The sequence below is a fragment of the Neomonachus schauinslandi genome, chromosome 7 (genome assembly GCF_002201575.2).
Source record: "Neomonachus schauinslandi chromosome 7, ASM220157v2, whole genome shotgun sequence".
In the NCBI taxonomy this organism is placed as follows: Eukaryota; Metazoa; Chordata; class Mammalia; order Carnivora; family Phocidae; genus Neomonachus; species Neomonachus schauinslandi.
The window spans coordinates 107516596-107544534 of NC_058409.1; the positions used below are offsets into that span (position 1 = coordinate 107516596).

The following is a 27939-nucleotide window of genomic DNA, read 5'->3' on the forward strand; positions in this document are numbered from 1 at the left end:
TTTGAACAGAAGAGGGAAGCTAATGGAGGATTTCAAGTTGGGGAATGACATGATCCTTTTTGCATTTTATGAAGATCACTTTCTCAAGATCAGATGGGCTCCATTAAAACCCAACAAGGACTAAAACTCAGGAATCCCAACTCTGTGCACGGTAATCTTGAACAAGTCAATATTCTTTCCCATGCTCACCTCACATCATCAGTGGGGATGCCAAGGGAGTTGATAGATATAAAATCCCTCTGGGCGCGCCTGGGTGGCTCAGTTGGTTAAGTGTCTGCCTTCAGCTCAAGTCACGATCCCGGGATCGTGGGATCAAGCCCCAAGTCAGACTCCCTGCTCGGCGGGGAGCCTGTTTCTCCCCTGCCTCTCCCCCTGCTCATGCTCTCTCTCGCCATCTCTGTCGCTAACTCTCTCTCTCTCTTAAATAAATAAAATCTTAAAATAAATAAAATAAAATCCATCTGAAGAAGCAAGCAGAGCCAAATTAACCCCAAGAGTAAGGAGTGTCCCAGCATATATAGGGTGCTCAGGAAAAGCTGGAGAAGATGACAGCTCTTGCCCAGTTCTCTTGCATTTTCTGCCCACTTCCTCACAACAATGCCAACAGGATATATAATTCTCAGCCTGATTTGTATACAAAAGAACTGAAGCTGAGAGGGGTTAAAATAGTCCTTTGAATTTCTCCATCAATACAAGTCAGAATCTGTTTCTAAGACTCTTGGTGTCTAGCCCAAATCCCAATTAACTCTACTTCTTATTAAGTCTCTTCCCCAACAAGAAGACCCTTGTCAAAGACCTTCAGCCTTTGACAGTACCTAAAATAGCAGTACAAAGTTCCAAACCATCCCTTCTATTAAGAAAATTTATAGACATTTCTGCCAAGATTTGCCAATGTCTCCAGGCAATTTACAGCTAACGCAGTGTCACAATAATCCTCTGATATCATCCTATGATATGAAGTCACCAAGACCCATTGTAAATAGTACTTGAGCTCTAGGAAAGACAGAAATATATCAAATGATGCCTCATACTAATGGGTTTGGAAACCAAGAAAGCAAAGGCAGGGTAAGATAAGAGGTCGTGCTAATAGCTAGACTGGACATGTGCTAAGAAGTCAGCTCTGAGCACTGATTCTGTTTATCTCCTCAAGGCTTCAGGTCCATTCATAATAACCCCCCAAAGTGAGCCAGGCTTTATTAGGAGGTTCAGGTCAGTGGTTTTAAATGACTAAGTCAAGTTTAATATTTGGGATGGGGCATCTTCTGGATTTATTTTCATTTCCATCAATTTCCTTCTGCTGAAGAAGATAAAGTTTGTTCTCTGAAAGCCTTTGGAAGCAGAATAGCGGAATAATGTATCAGACAAAGACATAGGGAAAAAGATGCTTCTCATTCCAGCTCCATCTCCCTGCCTCTCGCTTACTGGGTCCCCAACAGATGTGAGGTGACGCATCTCTAGGCCCTGTTTCCTTATCTCTAAGTGGAAGAGTCAGCTTAGATTATTTCTAAGGGTTCTTTAGCTCTAATAATCCACAATTTTGTATACAAACACCCAAATTAACTGCTCTCAATAGGTCATGAATCTGAGTTTTTCTAGAGACAATAGAGGGTTTATAGGAAGACATGCATGTAGTTCCCAGTTGTCTGCACTAGCAGTGGTGTGTATCTGTACACGTGTGCACACTCTACAGCCTATGACCGTGCAGAGAAAAAAGCAAACAAGACTGTCAGTTCTTCCCCTGGGCTATGTCTTTGCTAACCTGGGAAGCTTTATGAATATGTTTACGAGAAACAATGTAATTATGATCAAATAAAATATAGCTATGTGAGGACCTGCATCCATCCCATTTACTGCTCAGGGCTCATCTCCATGAACTCCAATACCCCTTCTGAAGAAACACATACATAAGGAAGAAAGGAGATGGGTTTATGACTCCTTCCTGCTCCAGTGCCTCTAACTTGGGGTAAGTTCATGTTGGTCTGTGTTCAGGCCTATATTCCAGCATCACCATGGCAACATTTTCCCATCAGTAAAAAATGCCATGGTAATGAAGACAGCTGCCATATAATGAGCTGGGCCTAAACAAGGGCAGAGCCTCGGAAGGGTAGAGGGGAAGGAACAAGGGCTTGCATACTGGGCCTTATCAGAAGGGTTTTCCTGGGAGAGGTAAATGGATTATACACAGTTCTTATGTCAAGACTTGGAGTTGAACGTTATAGACATTTTTGCTGATAATTTGTGACATTCTCATCAGGCTTGGCCCCTGTGATCTATAAATTGCATCTTGATCATCCAAACGTGTGTTTCGCACTCACATGCTAAATGTGCCAGTGTGGGGGAGCTCATTTGATGGTTGCAGACCTCTGACTGTGGAGCTTCATTTTTCTGCAAGGTCCAAGGCTGTCTTTTCTTTATTCGCAGCAACTAAGAAGGAATCAAAGAGCTGGAAGTCTTCAGTGTTGTGCGGAGATGGTATCATTTGGGGAAACCTAATGGTCTTACTTCATCTTTCTATTCCCACCATGAAGCACAAAGTCTTGCACTTGGTAGGAACTGGTGCCTGGATAGGAGCTTACATCACCCACCACCCTGTCACTAATAAGTAGGCTCCTCTTATTCACTACTGTATCTTGAGTGCCAGAACAAGGCCTGGCTCAATAAATGTATGTTGACTGACTTACTGGCCAGCCTAACGTGGGCGCTTATCACCTCCAGTAATCTTACAATTTTTTCTTATTAACTCAGTTTCCTACTTGCTGATAAGCCTAATTGAGTCATCGCCACTCTCTTCAAATTCCCAGCCCTACCTCTGACATTTGCTCCATCCCAACTCCCTCTCCCTGTCACCTCTTTGATGGCTCTCAGTAGAAACAGTGGCCGTGTACTTTACAAAGAAACTGGAAGTCATCAGACAAAGGCCAGAGTCCCTCCATTTCCTGCTACAAAATCTAGAAACCATCTTCCCATCTCTCACAATAAAGGAGATGTCTCTTCCTCTTAGCCAAGTCCAACTCTACCAGCTGAGATTTGTAGGCTCCCTTTCCCCCTTCTCAGGAATCTTACACACACAGTGTTCCCTCACTCTGTCATACGCACTCACATTCATTCCCATGACCTTCCTCTCTTCCCCCTTTCTCTCCCTCTCTCCCATCTTTCTTCCCTCTTCCTCTCTCTTTCAGAGGGATCTTTTCTGCTCTTAAATGAGTCTCATAAAAAATCACAATTTTCCCCTCAATTCAAAATTACCTTCCAGTCACAATGTCTCTTCTTCCCCTTCTCAGCCAAACTTCTCAAAATAATCTCTACAATCCTATTAATAAATCCTCTATTTCCTCACTTCTTTCTAACTCCCCAGATCAGTGCAATCTGCACACCCCCATCATTTAATTATATACCTTTCATAAAATCATGAGTGATTTTGTCCTGACTTCTTAAAGAATGGGATCTTTTTGACCTTGTCTTGGTTTTAGTCTTCTTTTCTCATGCTCTTTGGGAAGGTTCTGTCTTGCTACTAAATGTTGGAATTTCTCAAGGTTCCAATCTGAATTTCTCATCTGTACTCTTTCCCTAGTCAACCTCACCCATGCCAACAGCTTTAATTATCTTCCATGAGCAAAGTCTCACACATTTCTATCACTAGTCAAGGTCTCCCTATGAGTTCTAGACACCTATATCCAACCTCCTCTGGATTTTTACACATAGCCACCATAAAGGCATATCAAAGTCAGCACATGTCTAAAATTAAATTCACGATCTTTCCCCCTCAACTCAGGCCTATATTGATGCTTAAGTTAGTGTGAATAGACCTAGGTTTTGACTGGTACAATTGAATGTATGAACATCTATTCAATAAATGATTCAATGGGTGGGTAATCCATTCCATTATACCAGTTAAACCTAGGAATCATGGTTGTCACTTTCCTCTCCTACACTTTCTATATCCAACCCAACATCAAGTTTGTTTTACTTCTTTAAATAGATCTCAAATCCAGTTCTCTTCATCTCTACTCCATAACACCAGTGTAAGCCACCCTCATTGTCTTATAGACTCCTACAGTTATTTCCTGATATACTTTACTTCTACCCTTAGCCCCTCAAATCTGTTCATACAGCAGCTGGAATACTGTTTCAAAATGTAAACCTGGTCATATCATCCCCATGCTTATGATTCAATAGCTTCATATCCCTGTTAGCGCATGCCAGAATACTTAAAATGACCCCTAAAGTCCGTAAGGGTGGCTGTACTGCCCTTTCCAGGTTCTTTTCATATCTAATGTCCATTTGCTCTCTGCACTCTGCCACATGGCCCTTCATTTGGTTTCTCAGATAAACCATGCTCCTGCTAGGCATGGACTCTTTTCATATTCATCTCATTGCCTAAATTCTATCCCTGAGCTCCCATCACCTGGTTAACTCCTATAGACCCTCTGTTATCACTACCAACTCAGACTTCTTTGCCTTTCCAGACAAGACCAAGTCTCCACACACACTCTCTAAGCACACACACTGTATTTCTCTTTCATCCCAATTACTCTAGTTGTACTCGTGTTCATTTGATCAACTTAAGTGTTTATTTGATTAAGTGACTATCTTGCTATTAGATTCTAAGTTCTATGGGGACAGAATTGAACCTAGTAGAGTATCTGAGAGCTTAAATATTAATTAGTGAATAAATAAATGAATAAAGTACCTGATAAATGGTGGTAGTGGTAATAATAGTAAGAGCAGAGCCATAACTCTTTCTCTGTAGACAAGCAAATCTAGGGAAAGAGAGTACTTTGAACCCAAGCCCAGCCATGTTCTTTTATGTAGCTAATCATGCTTCCATTTTTCTGAGTCCTAAATACACCTATGGCCTACTCTGGCAAACCCAGGAGAACCACTGATAAGGATATAAAGATGTTACCTTCACAGTTCAGGTAGTGAACCTCTGTTATTAACTGTCTAGTTTCCTCCTCCCTTATCCTAGTTGGAAATGGACCTCCTCTGTAATTCATAGCATTAGGCAAGAAATCTAAGCTAAGCCAATCTCATTCTTTCTTTGAGGAATTTGACTCTTTTTTTTTTTTTTTTTTTTTTTTTTTTTTAGAGAGAGAGAACCTTAAGCAGGCTCCATGCCCAGCACAGAGCCCGACATGGGGCTTGATCTCACAACCCTGAGATCATGACCTGAGTGGAAATCAAAAGTTGCACGCTTAACTGACTGAGCCAGGCAGGTGCCCCGAGGAATTTGACTCTTAAATAGAGATCCAAAAGTACGGAATGTAGCTGGAATAAATCATCAGATGACAGTGACCTGAAGACACTGCTCATGAGCATCCTCTGTTTGGCTCTCCAGAGCTAATACAGTTCCTGTCCTGCTTGAAGCCAGGCTGTTTATCTCATCCTTTAATTTTTTGAATTACCCAGTTTGTTACAACTAAGCAAGTTGTGTTTATTTATTTGTGTGCTTCTGTAGCATTATTAATGTTCTTCATCATAGAAACTTAAATGATATAGTCTGTAAGATGAAATTAACAAATACAGGTAAGACTGAATCTGATATCAAATATATATCTTCTTTTCCAGTTTTCATATAACATTTATAAAAATGAACCATAGATCAGAATAAAGGAAAAAATCTCAATAATTTCAAAAGGCAAAAGTTGTACAGTCAACACTTTAAAACAAATGATAAAAAACCTAACATTTAATGATGTAAAAGATTAATCCCAAATTTAAAAATCACCTTCAACTAAAATGTGATTGAAGACAAAAATCAATATCGCATTTATGGATTCTACTTTACATCATTTATTGAATGCCCACCATGTGCCAGCATACCAGCCATTGATCAAAGCTTTTTATTAGATCAACCTCCTTAAACTCTTAGTGCAAGAAAATAGCATTTATTGAATGTTTACTGTATGCCAAACACTGTGCTAATCTGTTTACACCCATTTTGCCATGTAATCCTCACAACAATCCTATTGAATTAGAACGTATTAGTCCCACTTTGCTGAGAAAACTGGTACTTAGACAGGCATGTCACTTGCCCAACTCCATACAGTTTCAAGTGGCAAAATTAAACTCAGGTCTGCCTGACCATGACCACAGAACTTCAGTTTTTCTCACTACACCATTAACCAGTTTAGTGCCATCACTAAAAAGCAAAACCTGTGAAAGAAACATCAATCCAGGTGACCAGAAAGAGACTGGGAAACCTGATGATCACAAATAAGACTAATGTCACACAAGCAGCAAACGTGCTGCCTTTCCATTTTTCACCCCTCCTCCTTCTTTATTTCATGTATATATACCCACCCATTCAGCACAACTTGATTGAGTACTCTTCATGCTTTGTATGCAGCAGCACTGTGCTAGCCACACAAATGGAAGGGTGAATAAGTAAAACAGCACCCTGCCTGCCATAATTAATCTTAACATCTTTATTGGGAAGGGTGATGATTTGAACAAGAAACCACAAACATCTCCTGGAAACTACAAAGTATTATCGGAACTCAAAATACCCAGTAATTGATATCGGAATAATCCATATTTTTATGCATAAGCCTACTAAAGTATGGACATATAAAATAACTTGCTCAAGGACCCATCAGACCAAACATAGTTCTCTTAGATGGTAGAACTGGGACTTACATATACGTCTTCCGACCGCTGATGTTGGGTCTTCCATCCACTGCTCCTCTGTTCTCCCCCATTTTCTTCTCTGGCCTAAATCATGATGCTAGCCTTTTTATTGAAATAACCAATGGCAAACCTCAGCTGGAGAATCTGAGGAAGAAGTAATGAAGAGCATATATCACTCTGAAGAGTGTTGGCATTCTTCGTTTATACTCTTTTCAACTTCAACTGCTGTTTATGTTGCTCTTCATAGCCTGCTTTCCTACTCCTGGAAGAGTCCTTCGGAGATATTACATTTCTCCCTCTCCTTGATTTTGGTATTTGGCCCCAAGGAAAGCTACCAGACTAATTTAAAAGCAGGCTGTTTAAATTAAGAAGTGCATACATGTGCACATGTGTGTGTATGTGCGTGTGTGTGTCCGAGGTGGCAAGGGGAGGAGGGGAGTGAGGAAGATAGCAAGCTAGGGAAAGAACAAACCTGGTTAGAAATTAAAGTATAAAGAAGTTATCAATTTTTATTGGGATAAGTCACTGCAATCAGTCCCTGCAATCAGGATCCCTGGGTTTCTTCTAGCTCAGAGAGTCAACAGCTCAAAATTCACTCTGTATGAAGCAATGCCTACTTCCAGTATCACCCCAGGTATTGCTGTGAACTTCTTGCAGGAATGGCTGGAGTGTTTGGAAAAACCCTAAAAGCCTTGCCAACCCACCCAGCATCTCCCCCCAGGGCCCTCATACCATGCCCAGTCCCCTCCACTTGCGATCACTTCTAGACTCGCAGGATCATACTGATTAAGAGAGAACTAGAGAGGACAGCTAGTCCAGTGATTTTCATACTTTAATGTACAAACAAATCTCCTGGGAGTCCTCTTAAAATGCACACTCTGATTCAGGAGGCCTGGGCTCCAAATTCTGCATTTCTAATAAGCTCCCACATGATACTGACACTGCTGGTCTATGGGGAACACTGAGTAGCGAGAAGTTCATTCATCTTTGTCTGACTTATAATCCTTTCCAGCAGCTCTGAAAGGTCTCCAGTCTCCCTAAATATCTTCCCTGCGAAGGGGTCCCTACCTCTCACAGAGCTTCCTTTATTTTTATTCGGAGAACTCAAGAACCATTAGGAATCTCATCCTTATTTTAACTCAATATTAACCTGTTTGTAGCATCTTTACTTGGCTCAAAGAAGCAACATGGGAAACATTTAATTCATCTTTCACATGACAGTCTCTTAGAGATGTGTAAACTGCTCTAATCCTTGCACCCTACTGAAGTGTTAGCTCCCCAAAGTCAATCTTTCCTGGGGCTTTGTGCTATCATTTTTATGATTTCTAATCTCCTTACTATTTGGTTGCCTTCATCTGACTCTTTGCAAAATTCCAACAATTTACTGGGGTGTCATCTTTTAGTGTCTGTTTCTGTGGTATTTGCAAAAACTAGTTTGCTGTTTATTACTTAGTTAGGCAAATGGTGTGAAAAGGCATTTCAAAGAAAAAAATAGAAAATGACCATTAAACATTAAAAAAAAAAGTCGAACTTAAATCCAATTAAAATAATACTGTACCCTGAAAAGGAAACTTTGCTAATGTCTAGTGTTGGCAAGGTTTTGGGGACATGTGCATGCTCAGTCACCACAGAGGAATTGTAAATTTAAGTAGCCTTTTTGGAAAACTAGGAAGTGAAAGATGAATTTAACTTTTTTTATGTCTCTAACACAGGCTTAAAAAGGGGAGTTACCAAAAAAAAAAAAAAAAGCATATTTAGGGTTAATTCTTTTTAATCATATCTCTTTGACCCAGGACCTCTACTGATTTGTATCTAGTTATTGGAAATATTTTCATCTTAGTCAATTCTCCCTTACCCTAAATTTGATAGCGCTGCCCTAACTACTATGAGGACTTCTTCCATGAGGAATACTAATAATAGCTACCACTTAGTGAGCACTTACCATATGCCGGGTACACAGGTGAACTCATAGATCCTTGAAGTAACTACTGCTATTGTTTCAATTTTTACAGAGGTGGAAGTGTTGACTCAGAAAGGTCCAGCATCTCCTCAAGGTCACATAGTCAGGAAGTGACAGACCTGGGCGCTCAGTAGTCCTGTTGACCATATCTCCTACCTCTATCTCCTCCAACCACCACCCCCTGCCACCATCTAAGCCCAAGTGACCATCACCTCTTACTTGGATTAATGAAATAGGCTGTATCCCCTCATCTTCTCCACCTCCAACCATTTCTTCACTGTAGCCAAAAAGGATCTTTCTGAGGATTTTGTCCTGCTTAGAATGTTTGTTTCATTGGCTTTTTTTAATAGCAGAAGGAACACACAAAGCCCTCAGTGTGGCCTATGGGTCCCTGCATGGGCCCCATCTCACAATATGTCCCCCACACCTCCTCCTGATGGGTACTAGACTCCCTCCACCCCACCACCGCAGGACATTTGCACATGTTCTTTGCTTTGCCTGGAATGCTCCTCTCCCAACCTCCATCCCTAAAACTTCATGTTAGTTTCTTCTTATCTCTCAGATCTCAGAACTAAATCGCATCTTGTAGCTTTATTTATAAAGTACCTCTTTCGTGCAACCCTGCTATGATTTTATATTATTTATGTTATTAGTTAATTAGTTTGTCTCTCCAACTGGACCACAAAAAAACCTCTGATTATTTTTATTCAAATTACCTTCTATAGTGGCTAGCATGCTGAATGGTGTCATCTACAAGTAACCCTTTATATAAATAGCACTAATATGGCAAATTGCCACTTACTTTATACTGTGAACTAATTTATACCAGAACAATATGTAAAAGCTATGTAAAAGCATTTTGACAGGTTCTATTAACTTGGGTGCATAAAATTTTTATTTTTTAACTTAAATAAGGAGTCCCTTAAAACATGATTCTCAGAATTCAGTGCATGCATGTCAGCTATGAACTGACCTTTGGGTGGATATACTGTGTCCACAGGAACACTCTATTTAAAAGTAGATATCCCTGAAATACAAGGCTCAGTAATTCATATGAGAATAAAATAGAATTGGTTACATGGTAATTCTGAGTCATGACTCAGGGCAAAGTCCTTGCACTCAGATAGCAAAGGGTCAAGTCTGCTTGGATCCAAACAGGATCATTTGGATCTTGGAACTGATAATTAACTATGTGAGTTTGTGAGGCATCTAATCTTTCTAAATCCTGGATTTTCTTATCTGTAAAAGAGGAATAAAAATACATCCTCAATGTGTTTTTTCAAGGATTGGATTAAAGAATTCAAATAAAGTGCTATTGGAAGAGGTTGTCAAGAGGATGTGACCACCAGTTGACCCATGAGCTGGACCCAGGCAATAAGAGGCTCCTTACCCCCTCTCTTGTCCTTGGAATATATGTTCTGCCCACCATCTCCACACTGACAGCTGTCCCAAGAACACAGCACGGAGCGAGGAAGGCATTGCTGAGAACACCTAGACAATATATGTGACTGAAGCCAGTGAAAGCCATCTATAAACTTTTAAGATTCTGGCTGCAGGTGCAGAAATCTACTTGTCTTATGGCCACCCACGACAAGCCTTGTACATACATGCTACCTACCAATCTGGAGTGATCTCCCTCATTCTTCAGTCTCTCCTCACTCTCCATATATGGAAACCAGTGTGCAAACCAACAAGCACTTGCACAGCTCTGGGCACAGAGTTAACACTCAATCATGGAAGTTGGCACGGCTGTCACCACTAATGATGATGATGGTGATGATGATGATGATGATGATGATGATGATGATATTTTGCCCTCAGAAAGGAGAGGAGCTTAAAGGGGTAAGGTTTTAAACATTATTGGGGCAGGACTTTTTGACTTTTATCTCCCTTGAAAACATGCCATCTGTCAGGTGCTGACTTTCACTGAGTCACATTCTGATCTGCAAAGAAAATTGTCTATTCTGGATGCTGCTCAGGTACATACTTTCATAAAGATGTAATTACTAAAAGTCTCCATCTGTTGGTGGTTTAAGCACCCTTAGTCATTCTCTGTTTCCAGTCAATATAAGTCATCAAGACTGGAGTGGAAACTGATTTTATTTCCATCAAAGAGCTTTGAAAGAAATCAACAGCCGCCATGATTCTTTTCCTGGATACGTGACATCTCCTGCCACAGAAGTCCCCACTGACTTTCTGGGAAACGGTGAGTCCAGAGAGGTGTCTGTGAAAATTAGTCTAATCAAGGATCTCTTCTCTCTCTTTTATAAATCTGCCAAAGTGCACACCACTGGGCTTTGTTCCCTCACCTGTAACACAAAGATAAAAAGCGAACCTACCTCACAGGATTACTGTAAAGATTACATATGCTAATATATGTAAGATGCGTAAAGTAGTGCCTGGGGAGAATAACAGCTCAACAAATATCAGCTATTGTATTTTTTTTTTTTTTTTTTTTAGATTTTTTTTTTTTTATTTATTTGCGAGAGAGAATGAGAGACAGCATGAGAGGGAGGAGGGTCAGAGGGAGAAGCAGACTCCCTGCCGAGCAGGGAGCCCGATGCGGGACTCGATCCCAGGACTCCAGGATCATGACCTGAGCTGAAGGCAGTCGCTCAACCAACTGAGCCACCCAGGCGCCCTGTATTTTTTTTTTATTTTATAGATTTTAGTAGATGCTACTGGTACCCTCACACCCCTTAGCCCACCTGATTGAAGCCACCGCTACAAAGAGTAGCCCTGTGCATGCTCAGACTTACCTCTGCTGATAGAGTTGCGCCATAAGTTCATGCTACATTTCTATTTCTCTATCCCATAACCTTCTCTGACAACATGGAAGCTTGTTCAACCCACGAGCAAGAACAGTCTAGAGATGTAGGGGAGTTACTGCCCCCAGGAGCAACCTTTAAACAACGGGGGACAGGAACTGGTAGATAAAAACTTAAGCTTCTTTTCATTCAGGTAAACAATTCTAAGAGGTTTTCTGTTTGATTATGAGGAAATTCCAGGGGAACTGACTCCCTATTGTGGCTTCCTTGGGTTTTCTCCACATGAGCTTCCCCCTCTTTCCTTAGGTGTCATCCAAACATATTGTCAAACATTTGAAGGTGACCCTCATATCGCACTTCACTCTTCTGAGTCTTCTTTAGGCCAAACATTCCCAACCTGCATCAAATGTTGCCTTTGGGATACTGAACCCCTCCTCAGTCTCACCGTCCTCACATAGCTAGACAGTGCAGATCCAGACCCAGGTAACCTGGGGAATAGATGTGCATATAATTTCTTATCAGCGACTTTGACTTGCTCTCCTGTACTGATAGTTCATTAAAACTGAGAAGTCCTTTTCACATGAACACTCCCAAACACATCTCCCAGTTTTAAATCTTTCAAGTATTTTTGACCCCAATAAAAATACACTTCTATTAAATCGTTATTTTATTACATACCTTACTATTAAATCCTTATTTAAAATACTGTGCCATTTTATTTATTTTTTTATTATTATGTTGTTAATCCCCATACATTACATCATTAGTTTTTGATGTAGTGTTCCATGATTCATTGTTTGCCTGTAACACCCAGTGCTCCATGCAGTACGTGCCCTCCTTAATTCCCATCACCAGGCTGTCTCAAACATTTCATCAGAAGCTATTTCACTCTACTAACAATCCTATCAGGCAGTACTATTTTACTCATTTTGCTGATGGGATAACTGAGACTCAAGGAGGTTAAATAAGATTCTTGTGGTTACACAGCGAGTAAGAGGCATGCCCAGGATGTGAACCCCAAGTCTGCACTAGAGTCCACACCTTTATCACTTCTACATCATCTCCCTGCACCCAGCCTGTTCTCGCATCCCTTACTAGACACCGTTCTATTTGATTAAACCTCCCCTGTCACAATAGAGATGCCTTTGAATCTTTAATTCGTTGTCCCAGTCTCGAGTTCACATCTGTTACTGTCCACCCTTATGATTTTAATGGCCCTGCATCTCGATGAGAGACTGCATCCCAATACTTACACTTGATCAGAAATATATATTCAAGTTTGCTAATAGTGATTGCAACGTCAGAGCTCATCATGAATGAGAGGGCTCCAATTCTGGCTCTGCCATGACTTTCTATGTATGTCATTGTTAAGGCTGTTCAGCAAATTTTCCTGCTTCTCCATCTTCTGTGAATATGGTAAGAGAGCACTCCCTGCCCGTGTTGTGTTTGAGTGGATACGCATGATTAGCCCTGGACAAAGAGCTGGGAGCTATGAGCAAAGGTGCCATGTATTACTCACTTCTGGGCTGGGGCTTATGATTACCTACTTGCGACCTTCCAGAGCTCACTTTTTATCGCGATGATCATCAAAGTCCCAGAGAGTGACCACTCCACCAGCCTGGATCCTAGAGTAAGTACAGCACAGGACAGACCCTCCAGCTGACCAATGATAAATCCATAGTGTGAGAAATAAATCTTTACTGTTTTAAACCACTGAGATATCATTTCTTACAGCAGCATATACTGCCCCAACCTGACCAACAGATTATTCTTGGACTTGACCTCTTGACCTCTTTAGTCTCAGTTTTACCATTCAATTTAACAAATAAAAGGGAAAAATAATTAACATTTGGTGAGCATCTCTTAAGTATAAGGTGCTTTAACATAAGTACTCTCATTTAAACTTCTCAACAATCATATAAGGTACCATCCCTTGCAAAAATATTCCCAAACTCAGATATCTCCCAAATCTACTGCTACCATAGTACTCCAAGCCATAATCCGAGGCATTACTATTTCTTAGAATACTGTATCAGCCTCCTGCCTACATCCTATTAAAACTTTACCCTTCTTAATTCTGCTCAAAACTTTCCAAAGATTTCTCTCTGCAGTCTGCTATATCATCCTAGAAAAATTTACATGATCTGGTCCCCACCAGTCGCTTCAAGCTAATCACTCATACTCTCCTGTCTACTCATTAAGTCCCATCTACATTTGTCTTCTTGATGTTTCTGAAATGCATCAGGCTTGTGACTGCCTCAGGACTTTTGCACTTGCTATTACTTTTGCTGGGAATGCACTTCCCTTAGCTCTTTTATGACTGACTTTTCATCATTCAGAACTCAGCCCAAATAACATCTCCTGAGATAAGTTTTCTTTGACTACCCTTGATAAGAGAACACCTCCAGCCTTTTGTTTGTATAATCCCATTTCCTTTTTCCTCACAACACAAATTATTATCTTCAATCATATTATTAATTTGCTTGTATATTTTCAGAATTTCCTACTGTAAGAAAAGCTCCATATGACAGAAATTTTGTCTTGCTTGTTCACTGATGCTTCTACAAAGCCTAGAACATTGCCCAGTACATGGTGAATCCTCAAGAAGCATTTGTTGAATGAAATAGAGTGAATGAATCTACAATTTACAGATAAGGAAATGAGGCTGGCAGAATTTGAGTAACGTTCCCAATGTCTTACAGGATTTCTATGGATGTACCTGATTCTAAACCCCACTGCCTTTTGAGACAGGAAGGGCACTGCCAAAAGACACTGAAGTGACTGACAACAGGCAGGGCTAGGTGATGTGCAAGTGTTCTTACAGGCTTTGGATTCTATTGTGGATGCAATCAAACCAAAAAAGGCACATTGATCATGCTTTCCCCAGAAAGCCCTGAATTTCCAACAGAACAAGATAACTTGAGAAATCTATTGATCTCCCATTCTTGTCATGCTGAGCAGGTGACAAGGATCAATGGAAATTTGTACTCTCCTGACCAAGACCCTGCAACTTTAATTTGTATTTCCACCCGGATTCCCACAACTCTGCAAAATGCACTGCTCAAACAGCGTATTTAAGGTAGGGCATCACCGTTTGTGTCAGCTGTTTTCCCAGCTCCTTCCAATTCAGAGAAATGTCTCCCCCTCCTCTCCAGCTCCCTGCTTCGAAGCCAGCTCTCCGACCCAGCGGTCTTCTTGCTGAGCGTCTCACACACACTCATTGGGCCACAGACTGTGGAGGGGCGGGGCCTCTAGCTCTTCAAAAGGGATCTGGGTCTGAACAGCCCAACCCTGCTGAAATACTCATGAAATTCCTCTCCCACCCTCTTTCCCCTGAGTCTGCTTTCCTGCCTGCTTTCTCTTTCTTTTCTGGCTCAGCCTGGGACAAAGGCTCATATCAGAGGAGTCTCAGGTCTTGCATTTTAACGTCAGTGATGGAAAAACACAAGAATGATTCCTGGATCCACCAGCAGGAACTGCAAGATCCATCCGAGAAATACCTGAACAGCACCGAGGACTATCTGGCCTTCCTGTATGGACCTCCCCGCAGCCACTTCTTCTTCCCAGTGACTGCAGTGTATGCACTGATTTTTGTAGTGGGGGTCGTTGGTAACTTCCTGGTGTGCCTGGTGATTCTTCGGCACCAGACTATGAAGACACCCACCAACTACTACCTCTTCAGCTTGGCCGTCTCCGACCTCTTGGTCCTGCTCCTTGGGATGCCCCTGGAAGTCTATGAGATGTGGCGCAACTACCCCTTCCTGTTTGGGCTCGTGGGCTGCTACTTCAAGACGGCCCTCTTTGAGACGGTGTGCTTTGCCTCCATCCTCAGCGTCACCACGGTGAGCGTGGAGCGCTACGTGGCCATCCTCCACCCGTTTCGCGCCAAGCTGAAGTGCACCCGGCGGCGGGCTCTCAGGATCCTCGGCATCGTCTGGGGCTTCTCCGTTCTCTTCTCTCTGCCCAACACCAGCATTCACGGCATCAAGGTCCACTACTTCCCTAATGGGTCCCTGGTCCCAGGCTCTGCCACCTGTGCGGTCATCAAGCCCATATGGATCTACAATTTCATCATCCAGGTCACTTCCTTCCTCTTCTACATCCTCCCCATGATTGTCATCAGTGTCCTCTACTACCTTATGGGCCTCAAAGTGAGTATCCAAGCTCGCTGGCTTAGGGCAGCATCCCTTCTTCTCTCACTGACTCGAAGTTCAGAGGAAAAACTTAGAATTGGAGAAATTCAGAATTGGAAGGAAGTATAGAGAAAAACAGAATGAGCCTAAAGGGGAAACAGAAGTTAAAGGAGTAGCCTCAAAATTAGGCAAATACTAACTACAACTATAAACCATTTCCTTTAACTCACTTTCCATTATTCTTCCTCTGTGCCTGTGGCTTTCAAACCTAGGAGTTCTACAAATCACCTAGAAATCTTACTATGCATATCAATGTGCAGGCCCCTGTCCCAGGGAAATTCTGATTGAGTAGGTCTGAGGTGGAGCCTTGTTTTAAACAGCGCAAGGTGGCCACCCCTGAAGGGACTGTTCCACATCCTGTTGTCTCCTGCCCCCATCTACTGCCTGCATCGAAATTTTCCTCTGGACCAACTTGGCCAGAGTATAACATAAGCTATCTCTGCCTATCTTCTACTCCAAGACAGACATACAATTTTAAAGTCAGACTGTCCCTTATGGTTGCTTTGACCCTTTGGTTGAAATACCAGGCTAAAATGCAAAAATATGGCTTGAGAGGGACCAACTTGGATTTCTCTTGATCAGGTGGAAATGAGGGACAAGGACATGAACAGAGCACATTAGATAGAGTAGAAGAAAGTGGGAATAAATGATAGCTGAGATAAATTAAAAACTGTCACTTAGTTTGCAACATACCTAATAATTAGAGGTTCCTATACTCATGGTGGTAAACTGATTTTTTCCCCTTTTTTAGGATCTAAATTAGCTGAGAGAAACTACTTTTGGTGAGGGTAGTAGTGAGTCTATATAATTCCTCTCCTGGTATATTCTGCATCCAAATTCATAGAGATGAAATCTAACTGTGACAGCTTTGTGCCCATTTAAGGAGGCAGCTTGTGTAGGAAGCAGTCTTGGGACCATTTAGACTCCCAGGTCTAAAGCCCACATAAAACACACTTTTAGGCAAGCCACACAATTCTCTCCTGGAGTTAGTTTTCACATTTATAAAATGAAAAGGTCACATTAGATTATATCTAAGGCTCCTGATAGCTCTAACACTTTGTGATAACTTAAAAAAAGGAGGAAAAAAAAAAAATCTGTGAGCAGGAGCAACGTGAATTATAAATGAAGGGAAAACAAATCATACATCACATTCACATCATCTGCTTCCAGACGGCTCTGCCACCACGTATTCTGTGACAATTAATGTACTCCCATCTCAGTGCATCTCTGGGAAGGGGAATGTCAGAAACGAGTGCCCTGCAATGGTCCGTTTCCGTATCTGCTGTGCCCAAGGTGAACAGCAGAGTCCAAGTAGGAAGAACAAGTTCCAAGAACCACAGATGTCTGAACACAGGAGTGAATTTAATCAGGCAGAGAGTTTTGCCAATCTCCTCTTAGAGAGCTGGGCCCTCTACACCGAGAGACGCATGTCACCCCAGACTAGCTTGCAGTGTCTTAGGATGCCCTGTGTATATCACTGGAGGGAAAGGACTTCTGCATGATTCCAAATATCATAAGCCCTATGAGAAATCTCACCCCGAACTGACCAATACCATTTTGTCCAACACCAATCAATCATTTATCTTGGGTTAATTTGGAAGAAGTATTTAACTTTGAGTAGGAAGCACACACCCTCTTACCCCCAACCAATTACCTTGTGTTTCACTTTGTTTTATTGTCATGAACCTATAGGCACCTTGTATCAGGAGCTAAGTGAGAGCTCAGACAACAGCTTAGCAACTACCTAGTTTGGTTTGTGTGTATAGTGCAACTTATAACATTCCTATTCTCAGGAAGGATGAACTGTTACCCAGGGGACACCAGGGAAGGAACTATCTGCTTAGTAAGTCACTGCTAGAGGAATTTAAAGATCTGTAGACTAACAGTCAGAAGAAATAGGCCCTAGCCTATGGCATTGGCTTCACAGCCTTTGCAAATGCTGTACCTTTTGCTATATCATTGCCTGAAATATTCCTACTGTTGACCATCACAATCCCTTTTGCTTTTTAACTCTAACTTATCCTTTAAATCATACTTCACCCACACTTTCTCAGGGAAGTTCTCGCTGACTCTCTAGCTGCACCTGGTCCCTGTGTATGTGGTATGATTCCTGGTGATTTTCCTTCATTGCATTTATTACAATTTATAATCTATACTTGTGGGTTCCTTAATTTATTTCTCTCCGACTAGACTGTAATCTGAATGAATGAATGAATGAATGAATGAAGTTAAATTATTTTACTCATTGCTGGACTTTAGCTTTTCTACCTTCGAAAGCAAGAGAGTTGGAAACATTATTTTGAAGAGCTTTTTGACCTAAGAGATTTAAAAGAGACTAAGCAAATCTGATGATTATTAAGTTATTGACTCCCTTGGCAAATCTAAAGTTATGATTGACTTTGGCACTCACTGCCTTCAGAAGGCAAAAAAACCCCTAAGACTGATGAAATCCCAGGACCAAGGAAGGAGGGGAGCCCATATGTGTGTTCACAGCTGAGCATTCAGGGCTGCTTCATCATTCCAGCACATGAGTATCCACTAAGCTGCTCTCCAAGGTTAGAACATGTTAGAGAGGGAAAACAGACAATTCCAGGGCAAGTTTCTTTCTCTCTGAGAGGAAGTTCTTTTGGAGCTTTCACCTAGTACTTGTAATTCTGCATGCAGCATTAACACTTGAATCGAAGAAGATGGATTATGAATTGTAGCAGAATGCAGCCATGCCAAACAGAGTTGCACTAATTTTTTCAAATAAACAGGTTTTGTTCAGATTGTAGAAATATTTACACAAAAGCTAGGATTATATTTTGGTATTCTGAAGCTTAGTCTCCACACACTAAACATCTGCTGGAATGATTATAATCATATAAACAACTGATCAGCATAATATATCAACCTAAGTCAGCCCCATTGACCTCCCCCCTCACCTTTTATCTTACACAGCTAAGGAGAGTGGGGTAGGAAGATCTCTGAGCTTCCTATACAGTAACCACAATTTTTCACTCTTTTTGTATCTTCACTTTTAAAATAAAAGTTCAGAAGTGGAGAGAATACTTAACAGTTGAATATCTACTTTGCTAAACATCTGAAGGGAAATAAAAGTATCCAAACATAAAGCAGTATTTAATATTGGCTAGACAAATTGTTTGGATTCTATTCTACTAGAATAGTAGAGGGCTTCAGATTCTGTTGAAATAATGTATACAATGCATAAATATTCAGTTTTTCACTCTCCCTCTCTTTGGCTAGTTGTATCACTAAAACCTACAGAAGCTGAAAAGTAAGCAATGATTAATACATTTATAATTTTCTTTTCATTGCAAACTACACTGTACAGAAAGCCTGTTCATGAAAGAACTGTATGGACTGTTTGCTTTATGTTTGATTTAAGGAAATTGTTCCTTGAAGTAGAGAAATTACCAAGGAAAACTGTTAAACCCACCCACAGAAGGGACTAAGAGATCCCAATAGTTTTTCATTGTTCTTAATTATGGACTGAAATCAAATACTGGGATAACTATCTTGTAACAATGACAAATTTTTAAAAATGGTATGAAACAATTAGAACCTTTAGTAGATTTAATTGATGATGAGCTAATAAGATTTGCAGTTTGATTTATTACTCTTACCTTAAATATAAAGGTTTTTTGTTTTGTTTTGTTTTGTTTTGTTTTGTTTTTGTCTCTGCATCTGGCTGCTTCTTTGTCTCAACAAAAGTGCTGCTTATGGGTGAGCAGTACCATGAGAAAGAGAATTTCTGAAAGGGACTCAGTAATCCACATGAGTGGGACCACAGATATAAATAAATAACAGTTTTCTCAAAATTCAGTTTTTATAATGTCTTTCGAGTAAAAGGAAGACAATAATCAGAATGACCATAGTTATATATAACTTACTGAGTATCACGTGCCGAGCGCTGAGATGAATGCTCCACCTGAATTATTTTGTTTTACATTATGTTTATAACCTCTTATCTTCAGTTTCATCCCATCTATTCCCAATAACTGCACAGTATTTTCCCTTCTTTCTTTCCAAGTTCTAGGTGACCTCTGAAGAGTCAAATCTCACAGGAACTTTAATCCCTCACTTTGTGAAGACACAGGTGTATATAGAGAGCACCAGTATATTCAGAGACAGATGGTCAGGTTTGTTAATCATCCAAGTGGATGCTTCAGGACTGGTGTGGTCCCGAGAGCTACCTGACTTCTAGGAGCTAACATGTTTGTTAGACAGACAAGATATTCCTTTGTTGAACTTTGGAGGCAAGTTTTAATGACCTTCCCGTCCAAGTCTTATTTAATTTTAAATACCTTCTCTAAAGTATTCTGTAAAAATGCCATCCAGCCCAGGAAGCTCCCTGATTCTTAAAGTGGTTTGCTCTACTGTTGCACATAACCACATCAATCTCTTTTTTATCTTGAATTGGAATACATCTTCCATATATCTACCCAAGACTATATAGAGTAAGTTGAGCTTTCTTTCCACCTGATGCCCTTGATCAGTGTGTCAGAACTTTCTACAGTGCTAATGAAGGAACCCCAACTCAATCTGGCAAAATATGATGGGAAGTAGAGACCTGAGAAGTCAAGAGGTAGAGCTGGCTCTTGATGAAGATTAATCCCATAAAACACACAATGTTCTCAAAGACCTAGCTTTATTTCTGTTTCTTTGCTCTTCTTTTTATACTGTTGATTTTAACCTCAAGATCCTCACAGAAGGCCATTGGTGGTTCCAAGCACTTTCTTCATGGTGGGGAAAAAAAGTAGCTCTTGTATTCCAGAACTCAATGCAGAGAACAAGAAGGCTCCCAGTGAAAGAGAAATAAAACTTCCATTCCTAGAAGTACAAGCAAGTATCTGAAATCGCTTTGATTCCAATTATGCAGTCACTGTGATTGATGGATCGTAGCTACATTGTTCATGTTCTGAACCTGGAGCTGGAGATGGGATCATTCCCATCCAAATTAATGACTAGCAATGCAGAAGGACTAAATTCCCTAAAGCAAAATCAGGGTACCACTTGTAGGAGAAGAAGAGAATCAGTACTAGAGAATCAATCACAAATACATACTGTACTATCTTCTAGATGCTTGATGGTAGTTTATCATGAGTCCTTAAAGCTTTCTTCATCTGGTTGTATATCCTCCAAAACTAAAAATATGTGAATTAAAGAGAAGAAAATTCTACAGCTAGGTGAATGATGCAGATCTTCAGTGCTATGGGAGTTCAGAGGAAGGAGAAGAAAATGGGCTACATTGGCCACCAGAGTCTTCAAGAGTAGATGGGACTTGAACAGGGTAGGGAAAATTGCATGCACATGTAGTGTTAATATTTGATATTTGATATTATACTTCTTCATGGATCACCACATCTTGCAACAGGATGAGTATATTTTAACATCTAAACTCAGAAACATAGGCACTCTTATCGGTAATACTAATAACACAGATTTTTCCAAATTGTGCTCCTCAAGATATACTAGAGATTCCACTGAAAAGGGTTGGGTCAGAGGGGATATTGTTGAGTCAAAGAAGCACTATCTCCCTTGAGGTTGAGATGGGAGATGTGGGGTGTGGAAAGTGGGGATGGGGGAAGGATGATACACAAACCCCCAAGAAGGTGTTCATAATGTCCACCAAGCACATTAAAGGCTCTGAGAAGACCCACAATAAAGACTATAAACTTTATGAAGCAGGAACAATATCCATTTTGTTTTCTAGTGCCTACCTACCCTATAGCAGAGGGATTCCATTCTAATAATTATTGAATGAATGAATGAATGAATGAAAAGCCTATCTAACATTTTTTACTTTAGATTTCACACTTTTCATGGAATGCCTATTAATATACTGCATAACTAGGGTTCTCTAGAATAGCATATGATACATAGAAGCTTTGCAAGGTAGCCACAACCATCAGTCCAGTTGAGTTAGGTGACTCAGATCCAACTTCACCTCCAATTTACTGTTAAACATTTGACAAAGTCTTATGTTTCTTTAACTCCCAGATTTTTGTCTGCAAAATGAGCGTTAGAGTTACACTTCTGGGATCTTGACAGAAGGAAACAATGTTTCCCTCCCTTAGTATCTTTTTCCACTTCCCTTGCAGCTAAAGAAAGACCAACTCCTTGGGGCGGATGAAGTGACTGCAAATATTCAAAGATCAGCCAGAAAATCAGTCACCAAAATGCTGTGTAAGTCCTCCACTTTGTTCGGGTTTGTTTGTTTTGTTTGTTTGTGAAAGCAAAGGAGTTGCATCTAGTACTGAGAAAGTGCTGCTGGGATCAGAATAAAAATTCTCCTGAAACGTAACATCAAAACCTCGGTTTTTCCCAAGCTCCTAGGACCTGTTTTGTTTCTATTTTATAGTTTTCAACCCTCAAACAATGCACTAAGTTGCATCCTTGTAATACACTCTGTGTGGTATTCCATAAATCTCACTCTGTAAATCTCACTCTCTGAGATTTTGAGCATTTCTTTTCCTCTCTAAAATGAGCAGGTGAGGGCGCCTGGGTGGCTCAGTTGGTTTAGTGTCTGATTCTTGGTTTCAGCTCAGGTCATGAGATGGAGCTCCGAGTCAGCTCCGTGCTCAGCAAGGAGTCTGCTTAAGATTCTCTCTTCCTCTCCCTCTGCTCCTCCCCCACCTCTCTCTCTAAAATAAATAAGTAAATCTTAAAAAAAATAAAGTAAAATGAGCAGGTGACTTTTAACCTATTTTGAGTTATAAGTTTTTAAAAAAAAATATGATGAAAGCTTGGACTCTACACTCAGAAAATGTACAAATATACATACACAAAACATTTTATAATCCATTTCAGGGGATCATGCACCTCCTGACAACCATCCTTGGACTCCCTTTTAATTCCAGGTTAAGAACATCTGGCCAAGAGTAAACAGTCATCCCGCCTATAATATTGTATCATTTTATATAAAAAAAGTACACTCTTTTGCATAGATAAAATATTTTAAAAATCCAGGCGCTGATCTACACTCTCCCAAAAGAATGTTATAAAAATATATGATCCTACACTAGGGTATGAGAGATATTGATGAGAAAGGAGATTTATAATAAACTTCCCAAGTCAAAACCTAAGGTTTGGAAGAAACAAATCCTTCAGGCTAATATGCATATAAAGCACTCACTATAACTGTGTGGTGTTTATGAACAAAAAAACTGTGAAGTCACTAAAGTTTGTCTAATAGTCATCTTCTTGGAAATTGTTTAGCTTCTGTTGGCATCTGACTTTCCCTATTAAGAAATCCCATGTCTTCATTATCTCCCTCTTCCCTTTCTCCTTGATCATAATCTGCTCGCAAAAGAGTACACTCACATTAAAGTCACGGTGATAAAATATACAATATTTATTTGTCTTTGGGGGGTAGAGTTCGATTTTAACAGTAACTACATTTTTTTAAAGATTTATTTATTTATATGAGAGAGAGAGAGAAAGAGAGCACTGGGGGGAGGGGGAGGGGCAGAGAGAGAGAAAGAATCCCGAGCAGACTCCCTGCTGAGCGATGAGGGGCTCGACCTCCTGACCCTGAGATCATGACCTGACTTGAAATCAAGAGTTGGACACTTGACCTACTGAGCCCACCCAGGCAGCCCAACACTAATTAAATTTTTAACTAAAGGGAATAGTAGGCAATAGTGAGCAGATTAGGGACCTTTCTTTGGGGGGTAAACTCAGAAGAATCTTTCAGGTATTCTTGCAACCATAACAGACAGGCAGACCGCTTACTCCGAATATGTTTACTGCTAACAGCAACTATATGTACCATTTACTCTGGAAACTTCAAATGTGCTCACAAGTTCAGAGAATTATAAAATAAACACCCATCACCCAGCTTCAAACATTATCAACTCATAGCTAATCTTGTTTCATCTATATTCCTATCTCTTCCTTAGCCCCTACAAGATTGTTCTGAGGCAAATCTCCAGCATCATGTCTTGGGAAATAAAAGTATTATATAACTTCAGAAGAGAAAAAATATATTTACATATTTATATTGGTGAAGATTGAATGCCCCGAAGAGAAACTATGGTAGCACTAATCTCTGTCTTGGGAGCTGGAAAAAAAAAACAAAAAAAAAACAAAAAAACAAAAACTGGGCAATAGTATATTTCTGTGAATCTATAATTATTTCAAAATAAAAATAAAAAGTATTGGAAGGAAATCTGTAATCTAGAAAGTTATAATATAATAGACACATCCCCATCCCAATCAAAAGATGCTTGTAAAGCAATATTATGCTCATGATTCTTCTCTTTCTTTATGTCCCTCCCACCCCTTACAGAATGACTGAATTCACAGAAGTTTCTAATTATTTCTAGAGTAACAAGATAAATTCATACATTTACACTACATCCTATATTAATAGTTGTTATTAATCTATGACTTTAAAACACCAATTGCTTGAACCCAGTCACTTTATTTCTATAACCAGTTTATGTGGTTCCAACAATCTTCTTCCAACATATTTTCCACAATAGAATGCTTTCAGAACTTTGAATAAAGTCAATACTATTTTAAGTGTTCCGAAGTAAACTTAAATTATACAAGAAATCTTGTACAATCGTATGGAAAACTGATTCTAAATCCTATACAATTCATTCTCATGTGTAAATATTCTATGTAAAGGCTCATTACGATCTAGATGGTCCATTAAAATGATAGCTTAGGAAACATGTGGGGGGGGAGGAATGTTAGAAGGAATGGACGGACTCAGAGTGGGCATTGCATACCTATCCTTGCTTTGACTGTCTTTTGCTCTCTCATTCATCATCCTTTTCCAGTTGTCTTGGTCTTAGTGTTTGCTCTCTGTTGGGCCCCATTCCACATTGATCGGCTCTTCTTCAGCTTTGTGGAGGAGTGGACTGAATCCCTGGCTGCTGCGTTCAATCTCATCCATGTGGTGTCAGGTAAAATTTTGGCTGGTTTGGTTGCATCACATGTGTTCAGGTAATTGCAGCTGCATCATCTTGCTTAGAGCAATAGGTTCTATTGGATATACTATGATTATGGAGACCCACCATACAATAAAGAACACATTTGATTTTTATTTTATTCATATATCGATTAGGTATGTTATGGGTCCAAAAGAAATATACCAGATCAGTGTTTTAGATGCTACTTTATTGAAGACCTCAACTCTAAGCATGATGATTACAGCAGGAAAATGGTCTAAGAGGTGATTCCTTTGTTTTACTTCCAATGACCACATGATTGAATTGGTTCTTATTAATTAAACATCCATGTTTAATCCCTGAAATCTCATATTATCTTCAGCAAGTGTTAGATCCTCATGAAAGGCAACCAAAGGTATCAAGGTCTTCTTTTAGGCTACTTTAATGCTGCTTGTGAAGGATACCATGGAATTCGGTGAAAAGAGTGGTGGAAAGGTCATTAAATCAGAGGACCTGGATTTGCATCTCACTCCCATCATTAATATTCGGAGTGATCTGAAGAACGGGGCCTCTTTCATGTCAAAGTTTCCTCAACTGTAAAATGGCGATAATGCCTACTCTATACAACCCATAGGCTGATGGTAAGAAGTAAATGAAATAATAGCTTTTTAAGCTGCACAATACTACGTATCTTTCTATAATCATCACAACAAGTAGATGTTATCATCACCATTTTACAGCTGAAAGAACAGTTCCACAAAAAAGAACTCACCTGCCCAAAGTCATTTGGCTGGCCAATGGTAAAAACAGCATTCCAACCCAAGTCACCCAACTTCAAGTTCAGGGCTTTTTACTCCAAAGTGGAACAAAGAATGGTCACCCAAGTCCTTCTTTCTTAGCTAGTGTGACTGTTAGACTTAGGTGCAGACCACCTTGTCCCCCTACTTCGGTGAGTCACTGGCTGGTTCTACAAGCTCTTTAGATGATCAGAGACATCACCAGAGAAGAAAGAGAAGAGCAACTTGTGTGCGGGAAGCTCGACATGTGCATAAAGCAAAGACCACAATGTTCATAGGAGTATTGAATGCCATGTATATTATCTGTTTTCAATCACCCTCTCTTTTGTACTCAGCAGGGCTTGTGAACAGTTTATACCTGGACATTAGTACTTTCCTCCATGTTAAATTAATTATGAATTCTGGGTGAAATCTCAAAAATATTTATAGCTCTTAGCTTATCTTTGTGATTAAGCTGAGAAAAACGGAAGTGATAAAATAAATTGGAGAACAGCACGAGATCACATGAGACTTGACTAGTTGACTCTACATCTCCAGATGCATCAAGACAACCATTTTAAGATTTCCAAATTACAGCATTTATATTAACATTTTCCTGTTAAAATATCTCTCTCTTCCCCACATTGTCAACCAGCTGAAGTCTACACCTCTTAAATGCTACCAAAAAAAGGCCTCCAACTTGCCTTTTGATCAAGTTATGTATTTCCGTTCATAAGCCATGCATTTGTCAGACTGGTTAATTAGAGAGTTCTGCAGATTCTGCATTATTCCTGCCCAATGTAACTATTCCTGTCTCTGCACATTTGCACAGGCTATGCCTTCTACCAGGAGTGCTCTCTCCTCTCTTCCCCAGCTATCTCCTGCCTGCTTCAGGGGCTGGTTAATGTTCAATCACTCGCTACCATTAAATCCTTCATGATCATTATAGTCCTTGTGTTTATGCTATCATGTGAATTTCCATAGGATGACTGTTAGTATCACATATTTTGCTCTTAACAGATACAGTTTGGTATTGTTCCTCTGTCAACTGCTTAAGTTAGGCATAGATTATTTCTCTGTAATACTGTTCCCTATCCTTAGAGAACAAAGTCTAAATCTACTACCTACCAATGTGCCTCAAAGTTTCTGGCACAAAATAAGAATGTATTGAATGAATTAACAGTCCACAGAAATATTCTTTTTCTGTATTCCTCCCTGCCCAGTTCTGTGCGTAGGGCATATGCCACTCTGTATGTCCTGAACTATGTAAATGAGGACAATCATGAATATGTTATTGACAGTACCTATCACTTATTTTATATTCTTAGCCATTCTCAGTCCCTCTGTGGATAGCATCTCAACTTTATCCTCACAGTAATCCAGGGAGGTGGGTTAGGATGGTTTTCCCACTCCCATTTGGCAGAGAAAAGAATTGTAATGCCAGATCCATCTAAGGTCACAGAACAAGCAAGGGCCAAGATCATAAATGAAGTCCTCCAATTCTCAACCTTAGGCCCATCTTGGGCGTTGGGGAAATAAAACAGGATGTAGTAATAAGAGAAGTGTGTATACCAAAGAGGAAAATGGCAGTGTGCAAGGCATTTGGTGAAGAAAACAAATGGCAAAGTACAATTATTTAATAGGGTTGGAAGGTGGGAAGAGCCATCAAGGGGAAAGGCTAGGTAGGAAAGGGACATTGGGGAATATTTTTTTGAAGAGATAGTTAGCATCATAAGAAATATCAGCAGGGACTATGCCTTAACTGATTTACCATTCCTCTATTACTTGCAGTTTCAAATTATAAGTTTAAGCAAAGCTCCAATGAGATAAAAACATCTCTCTTTCCTCTGATACTTAAGCATCTCTTGTTAATGCTATGAGAGCATGTTCTTTAATTAAAGAAGTGGGGATCAAAGGAAATTGCCAAGCATCTCAGAGAGATCCCATGCCAGCCTAAACTTTTTGCAAGACTCTTTAATCTTTCTGTGTTTGATTCCTAAATACACAGGCGGTAGATCCATTCAGAGCATTTTGTATTCTCAATTAGAGTCTTTTTTATATTATTACTTCCAAAAGAGGCAGTCACAGGGATTCGAGGCCTTTGTTAAATATTTATGCTTCTCTCTATCATGCCTCTCACTCAGTTTCTCCTCAGTGTGTCTGTTTTTTTAATCTCCTGTGTTCCAGGTGTCTTCTTCTACCTGAGCTCAGCCGTCAACCCCATTATCTATAACCTACTCTCTCACCGCTTCCGGGCAGCATTCTGGAATGTGATCTCTCCTTGCAAACAGGGGCACTCCCAGCACCACCCACAGGGGCCACCTGCCCAGCGGAACATCTTCCTGACAGAATGTCACCTTGTGGACCTGACTGAAGATGCAGGTCCCCAGTTTCCTTGTCAGTTGTCTATCCGCAGCTCTCACCTGCCCACAACCCTCTGTGCTGGACAGGCACCATAAAAGGAATGCTCAGAGTTGACATTCCTTTATGCTGCCTTACTGTAGGGAAGGACACCCATAATTTATGGCTTCTGATATGAGAGTAGGGAGATAAAATGAGTCTTAGAACTTATATATCCATTTCTAATGTGTGTGGGTTTTCTTTGTTAAACAAATTGCTACTAAAACTGGATCTAAAACCCAGAACTTACGATTTTTAGTTAGCTTTCCATTATCCTAACTGCCTCATGCCCCTTCACTAGCTCATGGA

At 40.2% G+C, this 27939-nt stretch overlaps 1 protein-coding gene across 1 annotated transcript; it reads left to right on the top strand.

Moving 5' to 3' along the window:
• The first annotated feature begins 14792 nt into the window (after positions 1-14792).
• Positions 14793-27689, top strand: NMUR2 (neuromedin U receptor 2). The gene is made up of 4 exons (XM_021697242.1): positions 14793-15509; positions 21656-21740; positions 24344-24469; positions 27418-27689. Exons 1-4 carry the CDS (start codon positions 14793-14795, stop codon positions 27687-27689), a joined length of 1200 nt encoding a protein of 399 aa, XP_021552917.1.
• Positions 27690-27939: the final 250 nt, after the last annotated feature.

Excerpts from the sequence above, each read along its gene's own strand:
- NMUR2 (XM_021697242.1), top strand. The coding sequence starts at position 14,793 with ATGGAAAAACACAAGAATGATTCCTGGATCCACCAGCAGGAACTGCAA. Across the intron at positions 21,741-24,343 it reads ATCAGTCACCAAAATGCTGT|TTGTCTTGGTCTTAGTGTTT; the intron begins GTAAGTCCTCCA and ends ATCCTTTTCCAG. Across the intron at positions 24,470-27,417 it reads TCTCATCCATGTGGTGTCAG|GTGTCTTCTTCTACCTGAGC; the intron begins GTAAAATTTTGG and ends CCTGTGTTCCAG.